The sequence below is a fragment of the Metarhizium album genome (assembly GCF_000804445.1).
Source record: "Metarhizium album ARSEF 1941 chromosome Unknown scaffold_2, whole genome shotgun sequence".
Lineage (NCBI taxonomy): Eukaryota > Fungi > Ascomycota > Sordariomycetes > Hypocreales > Clavicipitaceae > Metarhizium > Metarhizium album.
Window position 1 is genome coordinate 639,235 of NW_024467576.1, and position 15,976 is coordinate 655,210.

The 15,976-nt window shown below is 58.6% G+C and overlaps 3 protein-coding genes across 3 annotated transcripts; 1 reads left to right on the forward strand and 2 right to left on the reverse strand.

Annotated features, from left to right (window-relative positions):
* Positions 1-5,699: 5,699 nt before the first annotated feature.
* Positions 5,700-7,973, forward strand: MAM_01321 (C6 transcription factor; the record flags this gene model as incomplete). Its single annotated transcript, XM_040820120.1, has 6 exons — positions 5,700-5,734; positions 5,802-5,876; positions 5,941-6,327; positions 6,431-6,658; positions 6,730-6,766; positions 6,909-7,973. 6 exons carry the CDS (start codon positions 5,700-5,702, stop codon positions 7,971-7,973), a joined length of 1,827 nt encoding a protein of 608 aa, XP_040681608.1.
* A 3,422-nt stretch (positions 7,974-11,395) lies between these two features.
* MAM_01322 (Concanavalin A-like lectin/glucanase) lies at positions 11,396-13,067 on the reverse strand (the record flags this gene model as incomplete). Its single annotated transcript, XM_040820121.1, has 3 exons — positions 11,396-12,348; positions 12,433-12,738; positions 12,806-13,067. 3 exons carry the CDS (start codon positions 13,065-13,067, stop codon positions 11,396-11,398), a joined length of 1,521 nt encoding a protein of 506 aa, XP_040681609.1.
* A 1,522-nt stretch (positions 13,068-14,589) lies between these two features.
* On the reverse strand, positions 14,590-15,693 carry MAM_01323 (uncharacterized protein; the record flags this gene model as incomplete). Its single annotated transcript, XM_040820122.1, has 1 exon — positions 14,590-15,693. One exon carries the CDS (start codon positions 15,691-15,693, stop codon positions 14,590-14,592), a length of 1,104 nt encoding a protein of 367 aa, XP_040681610.1.
* Positions 15,694-15,976: the final 283 nt, after the last annotated feature.

Genomic DNA, 15,976 nt, shown 5'->3' on the forward strand with positions numbered 1-15,976 from the left:
CGAGGCTTTGCAAGCTCGTCGCTGCGACTTACTCTGCGCATCTGGAGTCAAGCTAGCATTCGCAGCAATCGGGCCGCCATTGGACGGGACACCTGTCAGAGTTGGTGGATCATAACAGCTCGAGTCAACACGATTACCCGTTTGGCAACCAACTTTAGTCACTGACGGATGTTCCTCATGGTGTCGCTTTGATGAGCAGCCAGCCACAAGTTACAACCGTCAGGGCACGCTAGTGACCATGAAACGTTGTATTTGCCCCGACCCGATGCCCCCTCCCACGGGTTCCGACAGTTGTCTGCTATGGGGAAACTCGTGAAGCCTTGCCCAGTGTCTCAGCTTCTGGGGAATGTCAATGGGCTGGGACAGCGTGTACACCACGAACCGCCTTCTGGAGAGATCCCCCACTATCCCGCTAGGGATAGATGCTATTGTCTTGTTCCGTGGACGGCTGGTGTTGATGCCACCTTCAATCATAGATTCAGGTTTTGTGGGTTGAGTTTCAGAAGGTCCAACTGGTGCGGCAGGCATTATGAGGGCATGAGCATAAGCCCCAGGTGCCATTTGCAAAACCATTCGTTGTTTCCATTGCTAACATTGGAGCAAAACCTATTGGCTAGCGTTGGATGACATAGGCCACTAGCGAGTATTTCAGAGAGGATCGGCAAGGCCTCCGCGGCCTTGTCAGTCACCGAAACTGATAGGGCTAGACCTCGGGCGATACATTCATACCCTGGTGTCTAGACTCTCGAGATACATGCCGCTCAGGCACGTATCTGGCCAAGCTGTCGACGTTGAAGCGCACGCCGTGACCAGCCCTAGGGAGAGTGACAATGCTATACAATATTGCCGGGAACAGCACATGGCGCACCTGACAACTTGTGTAGCGTGAAAAGGGAGCCGGCGTCTGAGCGCGGTGCAGAGGATCTCGAGAGGGCCCTCTCAGGACACGAGCTCCATACACAGCAAGGCTTAGGGCATGACGAGCAAGGGTTGCGCCGGTACAAAGTTCAGGGCCCAGCCGCAGGCCAGTTGCTGGGTTATGGAGAGGCTGTGCATCAAGTTTGATGCCCAGTCAATGCGACGAGCCGCAGTCTTCACCGCCACTAGCGAAGTCAAGTCCTTCGACCAAGGGTAGGATCACACGATACACCACACCGGGCAACCGATACGCTCGGATGCTTTTTCAGGCTCAGATGTCAATTTTCCCCGGCAGGTCTTGGAGAAATGGTCTCATAGTGCTGCCTCGCCAGAGCTGGCCCAACGACAGCGGAAGTTTGGCATGAGCAGACATCTCGGGCCATACTGAGGTGGGAAGGTTCATTGGCCTGTCGACATCGCTCCAAGCAACAACGGACCCAGTTCTGCCAGGGTTTCAACTGAGACAGAACCCTGCGATGCTTGAAAATGAAGCAGACTGGAGAAAAATATGGAGTGCATGGCCTTAGGGAGTACAGCACCCTTGCATGTATGTATATGCACATGTATCGGCATGTATGGATAACGCCGCCAAACTTGCAGCGTCTTTTGGGATGATGGGTTCCATCATCGGCTTAAAGTAGTATCAGTTGCCAGTCGACGCCGTGTTTCCCCGACGTGGAGTCGCAGGCCAAGAAGAAACTTGGCTCGCCAGACAAGTACCGAGTACGGAGTACAGGGAGCCGTCATGGAGACTGCCGCAGACACGTATTGCAGGGACCTTGGGCATATAGCCCAGGGTCTTCAGATGGAGCAGCAAGCAACGTCAAGGCAGAGTAGAGTGGTGGAAGACAAAATTTTGCATGCTAATATTGAGCCAAATCGCAGCTGTCACGGGTCTCGCAGCGACAACCGCCGTCCACCAGCGAAGAAGTCGAAACACTGCATCGCCTAATAAGCTGCTGCAGAATAAAGACCGGGGGGCCCAGTTTTCGGGAACAGCAAGGGACAGAAGCTGGCATCTGTTGGTACCCAATTTGGCGACGCAGGCCATTAGCCAATACCATTTGCGGACCACAGAGAAATGGAAATGCCGCCTCGATTTTGCTGGGCTGGCTGATCCATGATACTAGTGTCAAAGACACCTTCTCTACTTTTCTTACGTTGGGTCAGGGGCGACGTCTACAAGCGATGGCTTCAATGATGGTGGCACGGGCAGCAAACAACGTGGAAAGCATGCCATTCGTAGGGCGCAACATCATGGCTCCTTGAGTAACACGGTGAAGCACCTCGACGTGTTGATGAAGCAACAGCATCGTGGCGTCTATCGTGGCCCGTCGTTTCGGTCTATTGATGGTTCCAGAACCCTGCATTCCGGCAATGGCATCTAAAGGAAGCCATCCACGCAAGCATGGAGGGTCATTATGCCCCAGGGCTATCCCCCCCTCGCGGGAGTAGACTCGCAGACCAACAACATGCATGCTCCGTCCGTCAACGGGATCATGACAGTAGCGTCTTATTTTACACCAATGCTTGCTTCTCTCAAAACGAAACCTGTTTGCGCAGCGAGTCATGGAGTTTTTTCTGGCGACAAAGTGACAACAGCGCACAGGCCAGTGGGTAATGCATTCTTCTAGAACCCGAGTCGCCGCCAGAGGCACTATGGCATTGGCTACGGAGTACTGGCAGGCAGTTCATGGCGTTTAGCTCGAGGCTCGGCGCGATTCTACGCCGAAGGCCTGCCTGCATTGCCCCGGTGCTTAGCATGGGCACCGGACGGCACGAGCTCGGCCGGACAGGCTCCCACAACAGTATTCATATAACGTTGGCCGATACTGGTATGGTCGAGGCTGTTGCCTCACGGCTGGAACCAGACAAGGGAACCACAACGCGGGCGGACGGTTTGGATGGAGGCTGAGTAAGACCACACACGAGCAGAAGTCGGGGTCCAAGGCGGAGAAAATAACAAGTCACTCGGCCGTCAGTAACAAACTTCCGCCATATAAGGGCATCGCCAGATCTGGGGTGAGCCACCGGGCTAGTTATCCGAGAAATCAAGGGTCCTTGTTGGCAGCTGTTGGGGATAATCCAACCTGGGCTTTGTTCCTTGGCGAGAGATGGGATGCGGGAAGGATTCGAGTTTCCGTTGGACACACATCAGTTGTCCCGTCCGTGCCACTTCTCTGTTGCTGAGTGAAAGCTGGCCTAGCGCGATCCATTGCGGCGGGATTGGCACGACGCGGCGGATGCACAGAGAATCACGGCATCCGTCATTGGACTGTTGGACATGTAGGGAGCCACGGACTGACCGCCATCTGGGCGTCTGGGACCACGTCATGGTAACAAGCGCAAGGCAACAACATGCAATGGGCAGGTTACTAGAAGTTTGGTGGTGGAGCCGGGCTTTCTGGGTCCTCGCCGGCCCTTGGAGCAAAATCCAAAAGTCTTCACTGATCAAGGGCCCCAAAACAAAAACCAGCCGGCTGGCTCTCTCCAGTTGTTATTTTTACCACGCCTTCCGAATGGCTCAAGGACCCCTGCTCTTGCATGCGCCCTGCCGCCAAGCGATGTGCGTCATCGGTCCATTTGCGCGCCGTGTCTCCAAGTACTTGAGTAGGTGGGGAGGGGGGCGTGTGGCGTGCGAGGGGCTAACGAGACGTCGGCTGGAGGCACAAGGCAAGTACAGAGCATGATGGGCGACTGACCTGTGGATGGCAATTGCCGGCCAGCCTCTCTCGCGATGCAGACGGAGAGAAACACGCAAGCACAGATTATGACGCGGCACGTCCAAACATACGATTCTTGGTGCTTGGTGATATCGACGGCGCACTAGACACATATGACGAAAAAGCGAGACGCCACGGGAGAAATCTCATCACCCGCCGCTTCAGCGGACCCAACCGGCCTGGGCAGGTGCCGGAGCACGGAAAAGATGTTATCCTTTATAGCACTCGACGGCCTAGGTCCCCGGCATAGTCCACACCGGGCCCCTGGCGGATTTCTGGTGATAGGGCCAAGGACGGCCGGTCTGGAGGGTTTGGCGGGTGAGCTGGCGAGTCGGCGAGTCGGCCGGCTTTGATTGGTCCGTCCAGGCTGACCCTTGGGCCCTGGCCCTGTCCGCTTCGCCGCGCTGGCGTCGCTCTTTCGGCCTTGACACGGTGCATGGAGGCGGAGAGAGATCAAGATGAATATGAAGGTTTGGAAGCTGGCTTGCAGACATGGACTTGGCGGGTGAAATGAAATGAAGTGAAGTGAAGTGCCGGGGCGGCTGATGCTGATGCTGATGCTGATGCTGATGTTGAGGCCTGGGCCACGTCCGAGATGATCGATGAGCTTGGAGACCGCAAGGGCAACCGGCCCCATCCTTCCTGCCTTTGTGTTGTCGTCTTTGCCGTACGTACGGCCTGTGCCCACACCCCCGCAGCGACGACGCCTCTTCTGTGCCAGTGGTGAGTGTCAGGTGCGCCGCGTACTTGAAGTGCGCGTGACAGGCCGTCGCGGTTGTGCATGGTCGCGGCGTGGCCAGGTGGGCATAAATTGGTTGGACATATACCATATAGTCGGTCCTGCGTAAAGTACTTGACCTGGCCGTTGTAGTATAAAGTGGTAACGTTAGTATGTACGGAGTACCAGCGCATAAGCCCACCGCAAGCAATGGCCCGCATTAGCCATTAGCCTGCATTATGCACCAGCGGCAGCTCCAGTCCGTCCACCTGCGCCTCAGCCCATCATCCCACGCCCACGCACACGCCCACGCCCACGCTCGCCCCCATGCGCCGTTGACTGACTGACGCCTTTGCGGCATGGTATTTAACTTTCTCCATCCCCTCCCCTCCCAAACGCTCTCTTCCCCCCCCCGGTCTGACATCTCGTCTCAACCATATCTCGACTCGAGTTGTGTGTACTGCACACCTTGGCCTACCTTTCAGAAGCTCGTCTCACCCTCGCTCCTACGAAGTCCTCGTTGGCTCCTGTCATTCGCTTTGTTGGTGTTGTCGTGCTTTTTGCTGAAACTCTCGAGTCGTCCTTCTGCTGCTCCTACTATACGCCTCTCCCACCGTCCAACGATCAAGACGTCTCCATCTCTCGCTGTATCTGATTATCGATTGGAGAACGGTCTGCGGCTCGTGTGTGTTTGGAAAGCGCATCGGAGGGAAAAACAAAAGACAAAAGAAAATCAAGGTCACAGAAAAGGAGGACAGTTGATTCACAACGGGCTTTCGTCCAGTAGTCGAGACGCATTGGGTTCTACCGATACATTCGCTCTCCTCCCACATCAACCACCCTGTCACCTTGGAACGGCAATCCTGACGAGGATTTCACCGTCTCAACTAGAAGCCAAGTCCACCAAGAACTAAACGCAGGCATCCATGTTGTTGTAGCCGTATTGATTTTTTTTTCTTCTCTCAAACCCACGCTCGCTTTCAAACAAAACCATCACAGTCGTTGATTACCTTTCCAGCTGGAAGATACAGAATCCAGTAGGGGTCAAAAAACTCGAGACATCACATCACGATCGCTACCTATCGGAACACAAGGGGGGACCAAACATACTTCAGACGGACCTACTAATTTTTATTTTTATTTTATTTTATTTTTTTGGTTTTCTCTGCGAGCCTAGTTTACCTGCTCCAAGAAGGACATTTCACGTTCGCTTCGACTCATCATAGCACAAGGCTGCTGTCGGCCTGTGTGGTTCAACGTTTTTACAAGTTTTCTTCTGCTTCCGCTTCTTCTTCTTCTTCTTCTCCCTCTTCTTCTCCCTTCAGACTCGAGCATTCAAAATGGCTGGCCCCGGCGGTGGCCCTCCTCGTCGCAGGTGAGTTTTGTCTGTGCCGCCTCGAGCAACCAAGGACATGGTTGAAGCTGACCGAGTTTACAATTAGCCATACCAAGTCCCGCAAGGGCTGTGACACGTGCAAGCGCCGGCACATTCGTTGCGACGAGAACTTCCCTCAGTGGTAAGTCCCAGATCCATTCGCCGTCTCGGGCCTCGTGACGCCATATGGGCGTACACAGATGCAGCCAAGACTGGGAGCGCAGAGCGTGTCCTCCTCCCCTTGAAGCACGCGTGGAACTTCGACGCCCTGACAATACCTGGGACTTTAGCCGCAACTGTACCAAGCACAAGATCCGCTGCCCGTACAACGACGTACAGGTGCCCGATGCAGACCGCTCTACCACCCCCGACAAGCCTGACCTCATGTGGACTCCCCAGGTCGAGGCAGCCATCGCTGAGTGGCAGGCAACGGGTGTTTTTCCTTTCCCGTCCCTGCATGTCTACCCGGCGCCCATGCCGCACCTGTACTCGCTGGAGGATTTGCGCCTAATCTACCACGTTGCCAACTTGTACCATCAGCTGTCTGCTATCGATGCCAACAACTTCACCCTCTGGACCCGTCACATCCCAACGTAAGTGAAAAGCCGGCGTGGAACTTGTCGCCTGGACCTTGCCGACGTGGTGTGCGGCCACGGGGATGCTCAGACCGGCGGCAGTGCTGACTTGGCTCGCCAGACTCCTGAAAATCGGTGCCACCACTCCCTACGTCATGCACGCCCTGCTCGCATTTTCGGCCATGCACATCGCCTTCCTCACCGATTGCCCTCTTGTCGGCAGCATGGCCTTTGAGCACCGCGGCATCGCCCTCATCGGCCTTCACGAGGCTATCGGCACCTTCTCCCGAGAGACGTCGGACGCCATCTTGGCGGCCTCTCTCGTCTTGTCATGGCAGGCTACGGATTGGTAAGCAAATAGTTTCCTGCAGGGTTCCGACTTGTGCGCGCCAGAGTGAAGCGGCTAACAAGATTTGATAGGCGCAGTTGGACCCAGCTCATGCAGGGAACCTCGACGGTACGTACGCCAGAAAGTGCAAGACATGTTGACCTTGGCAGTACTCACTTGTCTGTGCCATGCTCGTGGCATCATCAGCTACCGAGTTGGGCCCTTCCTGCTCTGTCATTGGACATTGGCTAAAACGACTCGTTCCACACAGGTGATTGATGCCATGGACGCATGGAAGCACGAGTCCCAGTTTGGTGATTTCATTGCTGAAAGCAGCACCTTTCCCACCGCTCCACCGTCTCCTGGACCCGACCACAGACCGACGCAGCCCCGGGACGAGGATATCGAGGCCTTCCAACGCACTCTCGAGCAGGTCCAAAGGGTTGAGTTGCACCTCAAGCACCACAAGGAAGAGACCACCCAAGTTCAGCACCTCATTGGATTCCTCAAGGGCTCTCGCAAAATCAGCCCGACGCTCACCATTGCCCAGCAGTACGAACGCCTTCAGCCCCTGAGAACGTGGCTGTTCTGGATGCCCGTTGGATACCTTCAAAACTACCACGGGTCGGCCAGCTCGCTCGTCGTCATTGCCCACCTGTACACCGTCGCGCTTCTCATGGAGCGTCTCTTCCCGGAGATTGGTGCCGCGTACTTTGGCAGCTTGTGCATTTCGCCCATTGAGGAGATTGCCCGCCGCCTCATGTCCATCAGCGTCGCCGGCGGCTCCGAGGCCGGCGTTCAACGGCAGACCCCTCTCACGTTGATGGAGTTCCCCATCAACACCGTGGGTGACTTCCGCTCTCGAATGGGCTGGGTTCAGCCTCAAAGGACCCCGTCGTTCCCTCAATTCCACCCTCCCAACTTCCCAGTGCCTGAGGAGTACTCGATGCCTTCGGGAGCCGCCCCCTCGCCTCACTACATGTATAGCAACGTCGCCTTCAGCTACAGCGCCGAGGAGATGCCCATGCTGAACAGCGCCGCCATCCCAGGCAACCACGGCCACTCGGCTAGCCCTCACGTACTGTCGTCTCCCTTCTCAAGTCAGCAGTATCTCAACGTGCCGTCTCCATCATACGCCACCGGAGCGTACAGCCCTGCCTCGTCAACCTTTGAGGGGTCCGTCACTTATAGTGACACGGAAGAGCACGGGTCCTACGACATGCGAGCGAGCGCCCCTGCCTATCTCGCTTCTGGCCAGCCGTCCATGTACAGCGAAGCTCATAACAGCAGCTACGGCCTAGGGTTCGTCACTCCCCACCAGCCCGTGTGGATCTAGGCTCCTTTGCATGGCATAATCCTACACATCGGCGAACTTCTCTGCCGCTTTCTCCAAGGGGACATGGTCGAATTGACTCGTTTTTGTTTTTCTTACCACTCAGGCACTCTGTCACCACCACACCGACGTACGCGCCCCCCGAAGGCCCTACCGTTTTCGCTGCCGGCCGCTCGGCAGCCCCACCCCCTTTTCTCAATGCTGAGCAATTCGGGATGCTGCCCATGCCAGAGTCTCCTGTCCTTTCGCAAAGCACAACGCACCTTCGACATCGTCATGCTGCTTCGATGTCCTCGACGACGCGTCGTCCGCCCGCGCCACTCGGCCAAGCGCCTCTTGTGCTCCCCAATACGCCTTGTGCAGATGCCAAGGGCAAAGGACTTGCTCGCCAAGGACGGAAGCCCGGACGGTGAAGCAGACGAGAGCTGCTTCGTGACTGGCGAAGACGGCAGACAACTATAAACTGGCCCGGATGGTTTTGTCCTTGGACATGGGCAGCTACGCAGCTACATTCCTTTATGCCGAGTTGATCTCGACGACAATCCTGGACGGCAACCATGGCCATTTAATGTATTATGTAATACTCGACATTCCCTTACGACAATGATACCCCAAAATCGACACTCCTTTGCATGAAACAAGATACCCAGCGATAATATAGACAGTCCTTACGACGATGAAAAAATCACGACGACCAAACCTCATGTATAGATGTTCACTCCTTACGGATCATGGCAAGATTTAGCGGACAAGATGGCGACGGGTCACAGCCCACTGCACGAGCGAAACCCACGTGACAAGGTGTGTGTCGTCACTTGCTGCTGACACGGGACCACTTCTTTGGCAGGGGAGGTATGAACGAAGCACGGAGTTTTTGTGGAGTTTTTAATACAATGTTGTTTTCGAATTGGGAACGTGAGTTTGCATCATGGGACATGTGGAATATGGAGTTTGCAAGAAAGTAGCTGGTTTTTTTTTTTTTTTTTTTTTAGATGGAATGGAACAACTACGTACTTTAGCAGCTGGGAGGGAGGCACGTCTGCCGAGGATTGAATAATAGTAGTGCGCCGCGAAGTGAGTGGCCTTGAGCGTGTTTGTCCGGTTACGTGGCCTGTGCTGCTTTGCTTGCAAGATTTGGACTGTGGAGCCAGCCTGGCCCGTGCGTGGCCCGTGGGAAGGAAGTCAAAGCCACGTTGCTGACGGGACGGAGGCAGGCGGGGCTAAATCTGATTGGGACGGCGGCGCATGTCGCCGGCAGTCGCTGGGCGTGCCGGCGACTACGTACGGACTAGTTGGAGTAGGGAGTAACTATAGCACTCGGCAGGAGCAGCGGACGACGAATCTCCACCGCTCGCCTGATTTGGCCCTTTTCATCCGCGAGGCTGTGCGGTGCGCGTGCCGACTTTGGCGGCGCCCTGCAAGGCATTCATCATTGGTCGGGAGCCGTCCGCCGGGTGCGCGCTGCCCTCTCCCGCTGGATCTCGCCTCCCCTTTTTCAGTCCCTTCCCTTCTGGGGGCCGTTTGCTGCCGGAATCTGGTTGCGTGGTGATTGCCAGAATCGGGGTCGACGCAGCCCGCGGGCAGAGGTGCGAATCGCGGCACGGCGCACCCCGTAGGTTCTGGATCGTGCCCGTGGCGCCGATTCCGCGGCTCAGTCGCGCGTGGTTTGGCTCATTCCGGGAATCACTTGACATGGGGAGCGTTGAAGAAACGTACTGATGGTCACGCCCCGGCACCAGCACGCACCCCCGGGGTGGGACGTCGAGCCGTCGCACGGCTGGGTGGGCGGGTATACTTTATTGCCTGGGCAAGTATGTGAATGTCACGCGCTTCACTACACCTGTCCTTGTCCCTGTCCCTGTCCTTGCCATCTGGGCCGCGGTGCCGGCGGCGTCGCCAGAGTGCCGTGACTCCGTGCATCTTCTTTCTTCTTGCCTGCGCGCCCGGCCTGACTGTCCGACATAGCACCGTCGTGCCCGTGGCGTGCTTGCCCGTCGACGACCGCCGCATGGTTCCGGCGTCGACGGATCGATCCCGGCGGGCCGGCGGCGCGGTGTCGGAACCAGTCGAGTCGGGGAGTCGGGGAGTCGGGGAGTCGGGCTGGGCCACGGCCGCGTCGGGACATGCGGCCGGCGTCGAGGGGCCCCGACTGGGGCCAGCGTGTCCGGCACGTCGCGCGACGCGACGCGACCTCTGCCTCTTGCCGTGACACCCGCCGCCGGCAACGGGAACAAGGCATGCCGGCAAAGGACACGTCAGGATCCCCGGGGTCACGCAGCAGCGGTGCTGGGCCGGGGGGGAAACACGTTTCGAGACGCCGGGTCACCGGGCGCAGTGCGGTCGTGCTCGTCAGCCACGCGACGCCCAGGCAGACTGGGGCGGACGATTCGCAAAGGTGACGCGTGCCGTGTGCAGCTACGTCTTGTACTCGGCCGGCGGTGACGGGGCTCGACTTGACGGTGCCCCGAGGCTGCGGAGTCCCTGTTGGGCCGCTGCCCGGGTCTCGACAGCGATTTGCCCTGGCTTGGTTGTCGTGGCGGCGCAGTCCGAGGTTTCCCTCGACACAGGGACGTCGGGGTGGTGTCGAGGCCGGCACAGCCATCTGGCCCGGTCCGGGCTCGGCTTGTGCTGTGGATCGGCACCGAGGCCGGGCTGGGCAGGACATGGCACGAGGCAGGGGACAGACCACAGAGCACATCTCGTCGGGCGAGGCTCGAAGAGCCGGGGGCGCGGTGCGGTCGTGGCCTTTTCTCCTCCCGTCGCGCCCTTGACAGATCAGCCGGCGGCTTCTGATCGGGGCAGGAGGAAGACGGTTGGGGGCGACCGCGACGGGGTCCGTCATCACTCACCAGTGTCGTCCCCGTCACGGTGGCGAGTTTAATCAGCCAAGACGTAGTAAATAGTCATGTTACTCATACCAACTACTCACGGCCTCGGCCTCGGCCTCTCCAGAGAAACTCCCAGAATCAAGGTCCAGGCAAGGGATATCAAAGCCCGCCGACCGACCACACCAGCCGTTTGCTCACCAAACTAGGAATGTCAGGCCCAACGACAAAGACAAGAAAACAAGACCAAACCGGCAAAGACCCTTCGTCAGCGTAGCAGGTGCTGGACAAGAAAAATAAAGACGCCAGCCACCTTGGAAAGGCTGTGTGTCATGTGGTTCAACAAAAAAAAATGCAAACGTGCTGATCCCAATGCTTATACAAAAAAAAACGCCGGGGCGCCATAACCAGCAGCACCAACTTCTGCTGTGGTGCGATGACAAAGGGAAATGCGCATTGCCCACGTGCCTGACGTCGTCACAACTCCTACTCTTACTTCCCCACACGATTTTGGTCAACCCGACAGTCGAACCTCGCACGCACATAACCCGTTCCTTGCTTTGCTTAATTCTCCGCTTGCTCTGGGGGGAAATGCACCGTCTATGACGACGACGACGACGACGATGATTCGTGTGATGATTCAGCTTCCGGGCTGTCGCCGCGGTTGATGCCGGCACCATCCCGGACAGCGTAACTGTAGCTTGGGACGGGCCCGTTTGGAATGTTTTGTCTCCTTGGGGGCGCGCCGGCAGCCGAGTCTCCGCGACTTCGGTTCATGATTCGTATCAGAGTCGTGTTCTCGTCGTCCTCGGTGGTGCACCGGCGTCGCCGATTCTCCTCTGAATACGAGTGGGTTGGGCTGGTATAGTCTGGGGGAGGATTGGTGGCGTCTTCCAGATGAAGATGCAGCGGGTTGTCGTCGTGATATTCCTCCTGATGTCCGGTGCTGCCGCTAGCTTCACCGCCTTCGTCATTTGGGACGAGTTGTGCAAGCGAGATGTCGGTTGGGCTGCGAACAGGGCCCGGGCTCGTCGGCGGAAGGACTCGGAAGTTTCCGCTTCGTGTACGGCCTTGGCCCGGGTTCAAGTTGCTCCCTGTGCCAGTGACTGTATATGGTGAGCCGTTGGCGGATTGGCGATGCGGCAGTCCCTGGCCGGACATGGCGCCGTCCTTGGTGCCCGTCTCCAACAAGATGCTTCCCTGCTCAGACCCATAAGGCGGCGGCGGCGCCAGGCTGCCTGTGACAGGAGCCAAGCCCCATTTCTTGACATTGGCCTCGATGAAGACGAACCCAGACTGGCCCAGATTAACATGCACAATGGCAGGACCGTTGGCACCGATGGCGGGAAAGAAGTTTTGTGACTTGAGCCCGTGGACGACCTCGTCGTATCGCTTGCCGTTGCGGGTGAAGAAGATGGCCCCAGTTCTGGGTCGATATCCGACACCAACAACATCGCCTTGGACCAGTCTCGGAGCGTACGGGGTGGAGCTGAAGGGCTGGTTGTAGTGGCGGGAGCCGTCTGAGTGGTATGCAACGGAATACTTGTGATAGCCTGCGTAGGGGAGTTAGAAACACACGTCTAGACCCGAGCGTAGGACCCGGGGGAGAGGGGGAGGCGGGCGCCTCGGCAACATACCGGGCAGCCGGAACAGCGGGTAGGGCTTTGTGGCCATTCCAATGCTTAGCAGGGTGTTCTCGGGCTTTTCGTAAATCTTGGCTTCCCAGTAATAGACGTCATTTTGCTTGGGAACGGGCAGGTTGCACATGACGGTGCACTCGGAGTCGAAGAACTCGATCTCCGTGCGGGCCTCGACAAAACAGTTGGCGACCTCGAGCTCTGGCTCAAACTCCCAGGCCGAGACACCCTTTTCTTGAATGGCCAGATATTGCGAAAGCGAAATGTCGGTGGGCAGCGACTCGGGGGGGTTGGCGGTGACGAATGCTACAAGCAGATGAGCAGGTTGGCCGTGGGACCTGCGCATGTGCAGGTGACGAGAGTGAAGACTTACCCTTTGCCCTGAGATATTCGGTCCGGGCCATGTCGTCCATGGTGTCCAGGGCCTCGGCCTCTTCCCGCAGAAACGCCTGCTCGTCATCGTACTCGCCGGGCCGACCGAGGCGGTCGAGGATGATGCGTCCGGAGCTGGCACAGCCAGAGGCCCAAAAGACAAAGACGACGAGGGCGATGAGAACGATGGAGCCAAAGGAGGAGACGAGGCCGATGATGACGCCGGTAAAGGCAGACGTGGGCGGGTTGCTGCTGAGGGCCATGGCGTACGTAGAGCGATGTGGCGTGGCGTGGTGATGCTGCGTTGCGTTGTTTCGGGCTTGTCGCCTACCAAGTTCAAGTCGGCGGCTGCAAGACGACAATGGCGGCGGCCGCCGCGCAAAGGAGGAGAGACACGAAGCGCTCTTCTGGTGCGTATCAGTTGCGAGGCGCACGGGTAAATAAATTGCGGTATTGACAGGTCACAGCACGAGAGAAGCCCGACGGCGAGGTCGCGGGGGAGGCGGAGACGGGCAAATGACGGACGACGGCGGGTGGCTGACTCGACAGTGTTGGCCTGCAGACGGAGGGGGGCGAGGCGAGGCAAGCAAAGACGGCCAAGGTCAAGTCAAGTCAAGGAGCAGGGAGCAGGGAGCAGGGAGGGCGTAGGGAGTCAGTCAGTCACGTATCGGGGGCTCGATGGAGAGGGCGGCCGTGACGAAGGGCGAGAGAGGGTCGAGGGTCGAGGGTCGAGGGCCGAGGGCCAAGGGCCGAAGATGAAGCGATGCGGATGCAAAGATCGAATGCTGCAGATTGGAGATGGTGAGACTGGGCGAGGCGAGCGAGCAGGGCGACGTGGATTGCGGTGACGAAAGAGTCGAGCTCGAGCGAGGACTGGCGACGGGCGTCGGATTGGCCGGAGGGCCTCTGCGCATTAATCAATAATCAATAATCAATCAATCAATCGCTTCGCCAAGGCCAACGCTCGCTCAATCGTCGCTGGTGCTGGTGCTGGTGCTGGTGCTGAAGAGCCGGCTCGCTCGCCTGCTCGCCTGCTCGCCTGCTCGCCTGAGCTGGGCGGGTGGCGGCCCCCTTCTAGCACGCCGCTGCCACTGACCAGCCCCGCCGTGCGCGTGTGTCAGGCCTGCGTTGCGCAGCGGCAGCTGAGGCGGACGGCGGACGGCGGACAGCCGACAGCGCATAGTCAGGCCTGGCGCCCGCCCGCTCGCTCGCTGCGTCGGCCGGCGCTGCTGCTCAGGTGACTGCCGCAAGTGCCCCAGAGTCGGTAAAAACCCAGGCTGCGGGGCTACAAAGGCTGCCAACGTTGATGTGCCTGACGGAAACCACGAGGGCAAGGCGAGCCGAGCCAACAAAGACAAAGACACAAAACACAAAACGCAGCAGCAGCAGCAGCACGGGTCCAAAATCTAGCCGTGAATGCCCCCATTGCCCAGACTAGCAGCCCCAGTGCCCGACGCATGAAACCTTGTCGCAAACGTGGCGTGCCATCCTGTCATCCGCCTCGCCTCACGACTCGCCATGCTCACGCTCCATCAGACTCTCCAGAAATGACATGGCACGCCGAATAATAAACTATGTTACCACTACTCCGTACCGGGGCCGCGCGGCTTCCAGACCGTGCACACCAACAGAGCCGAATTCCTACCACCAGTCCCGTCGTGCCCCGTCCAGAAGACTCCCCTAGGACGACTACAGAAAGGACAGACCAAGTAAAAGTCCCTTGATTTCTGCCAAGCTACGCACGCCAATCTGTTTGCCAAACTCCCCTCAGCCTCGCCGCCGCTTTTACAAATCATGGTCCTCTGTCCGTCCGCGTCTGTATCCGCCCCGTCGAGTCCTCCTCTCCTCGCGCTGCTGCTCCCTCAGCGCCCTCGGCTCCGGCGTAGGATGGTGATGCGTCTTGGTGCCCAGGTCGCTGCCCTCCAAGAGACTCTCGCTGGCGTTGCTCTCGGCAGCCCCAGGCCGGTTATAGCTAAAGTCGCGCCGCGAAACCCGGCTCTCCTCCCGCAGACGCCGGGCCTCGGACCGAATCCGCTCTGATTCCCGCGCCGCGTTGCGGTCCGCCGTCGAGTACACCTTGCGAATCGGCGCCGGCTTCTGCGTAGGCCTGCTCTGCCCATCCGAACTGGAGACCGGCTCCGACGAGACGGCCGAGCCCGAAGGGTTCGTCGACCCGTCCCACTGCGACCCGTCCGACTCCTTGTTCAGCCCGCCGACGCGGGCAGACTTCTCGTGGCGGTAGCTGCGCAGCTCCTCGAGCGCCGCCTTCTCGGCCATCTCGTCCGTGACGCCGCCCTCGCCCACGTGCCGCTTGCTGCCGCGCTTCGAGCCCCGCCTCTTGCGCCTCTCCCGCTCTCTCGCCTCCTGCTTGGCCCTGCGCTTCTCCCGGGCCGCGATGTCGCTGGCCCCGGCCGTCACGCCGCTCAGCCCCGTGCTCTCCGTCACCACCGTCGTGCCGTCGTCGTCTGCCACGTCCTTGTACACGCTGCCGCCCCCCAGCTTGGTCGTCTTCGTGGCCCCCGACAGCACCGTGCCGTTGGGCCCTTTGCGCCTCAGCACCGTCGACTTGTACTCCTCCCAGTCGTTTTCCTTGAAATGGATCCCGCCGTTCTTGGCCCAGAAGAAGAACCAGATGCCCGTCACCACGAACCCCACCCCAATCATGGCGAAGAGGACGAAGAATCCGACATTGTTGATGTCGTGCGGGTCCAGCACTCCGTGCGAAGGGTCAGGCGTCTGCTTATCTTCCCGGGCAAAGATGCGGCTGGCCTCGCCGAGAGGGCCATCCAGAGGCCCCAAGTCGCCATCATGTCGAGTGGCCTGGGCATCCGTCGTCGCCGTCATGAAGCTCCGGAGAGAGTGCTTCACTAGAGACAACACCGGAGCCATGATGGGGCCCTCCGTCCGGATCGACGAGGAATGCAGCTGTCTCTCTGTGGACGTGAGGTCTGTGGTCCCCGTCGATGGCGGCACAAAGAGCGCCCCCGGATGCGAGCTTCTGGAATGTTGACTAAAATAACCCAGTCGTGATTCGAATCTTGTCACGAATTTAGACCCCCAAGTAGTATGTATGGTCAAGTCTGTCGGCCTCGCGCGCGTAAATGGGATCCAAGGCAAGCAATAAATTGGTTGGCGGATTCTCGAGTGCCCAGGTCACAGAGCAGTGGGAAGA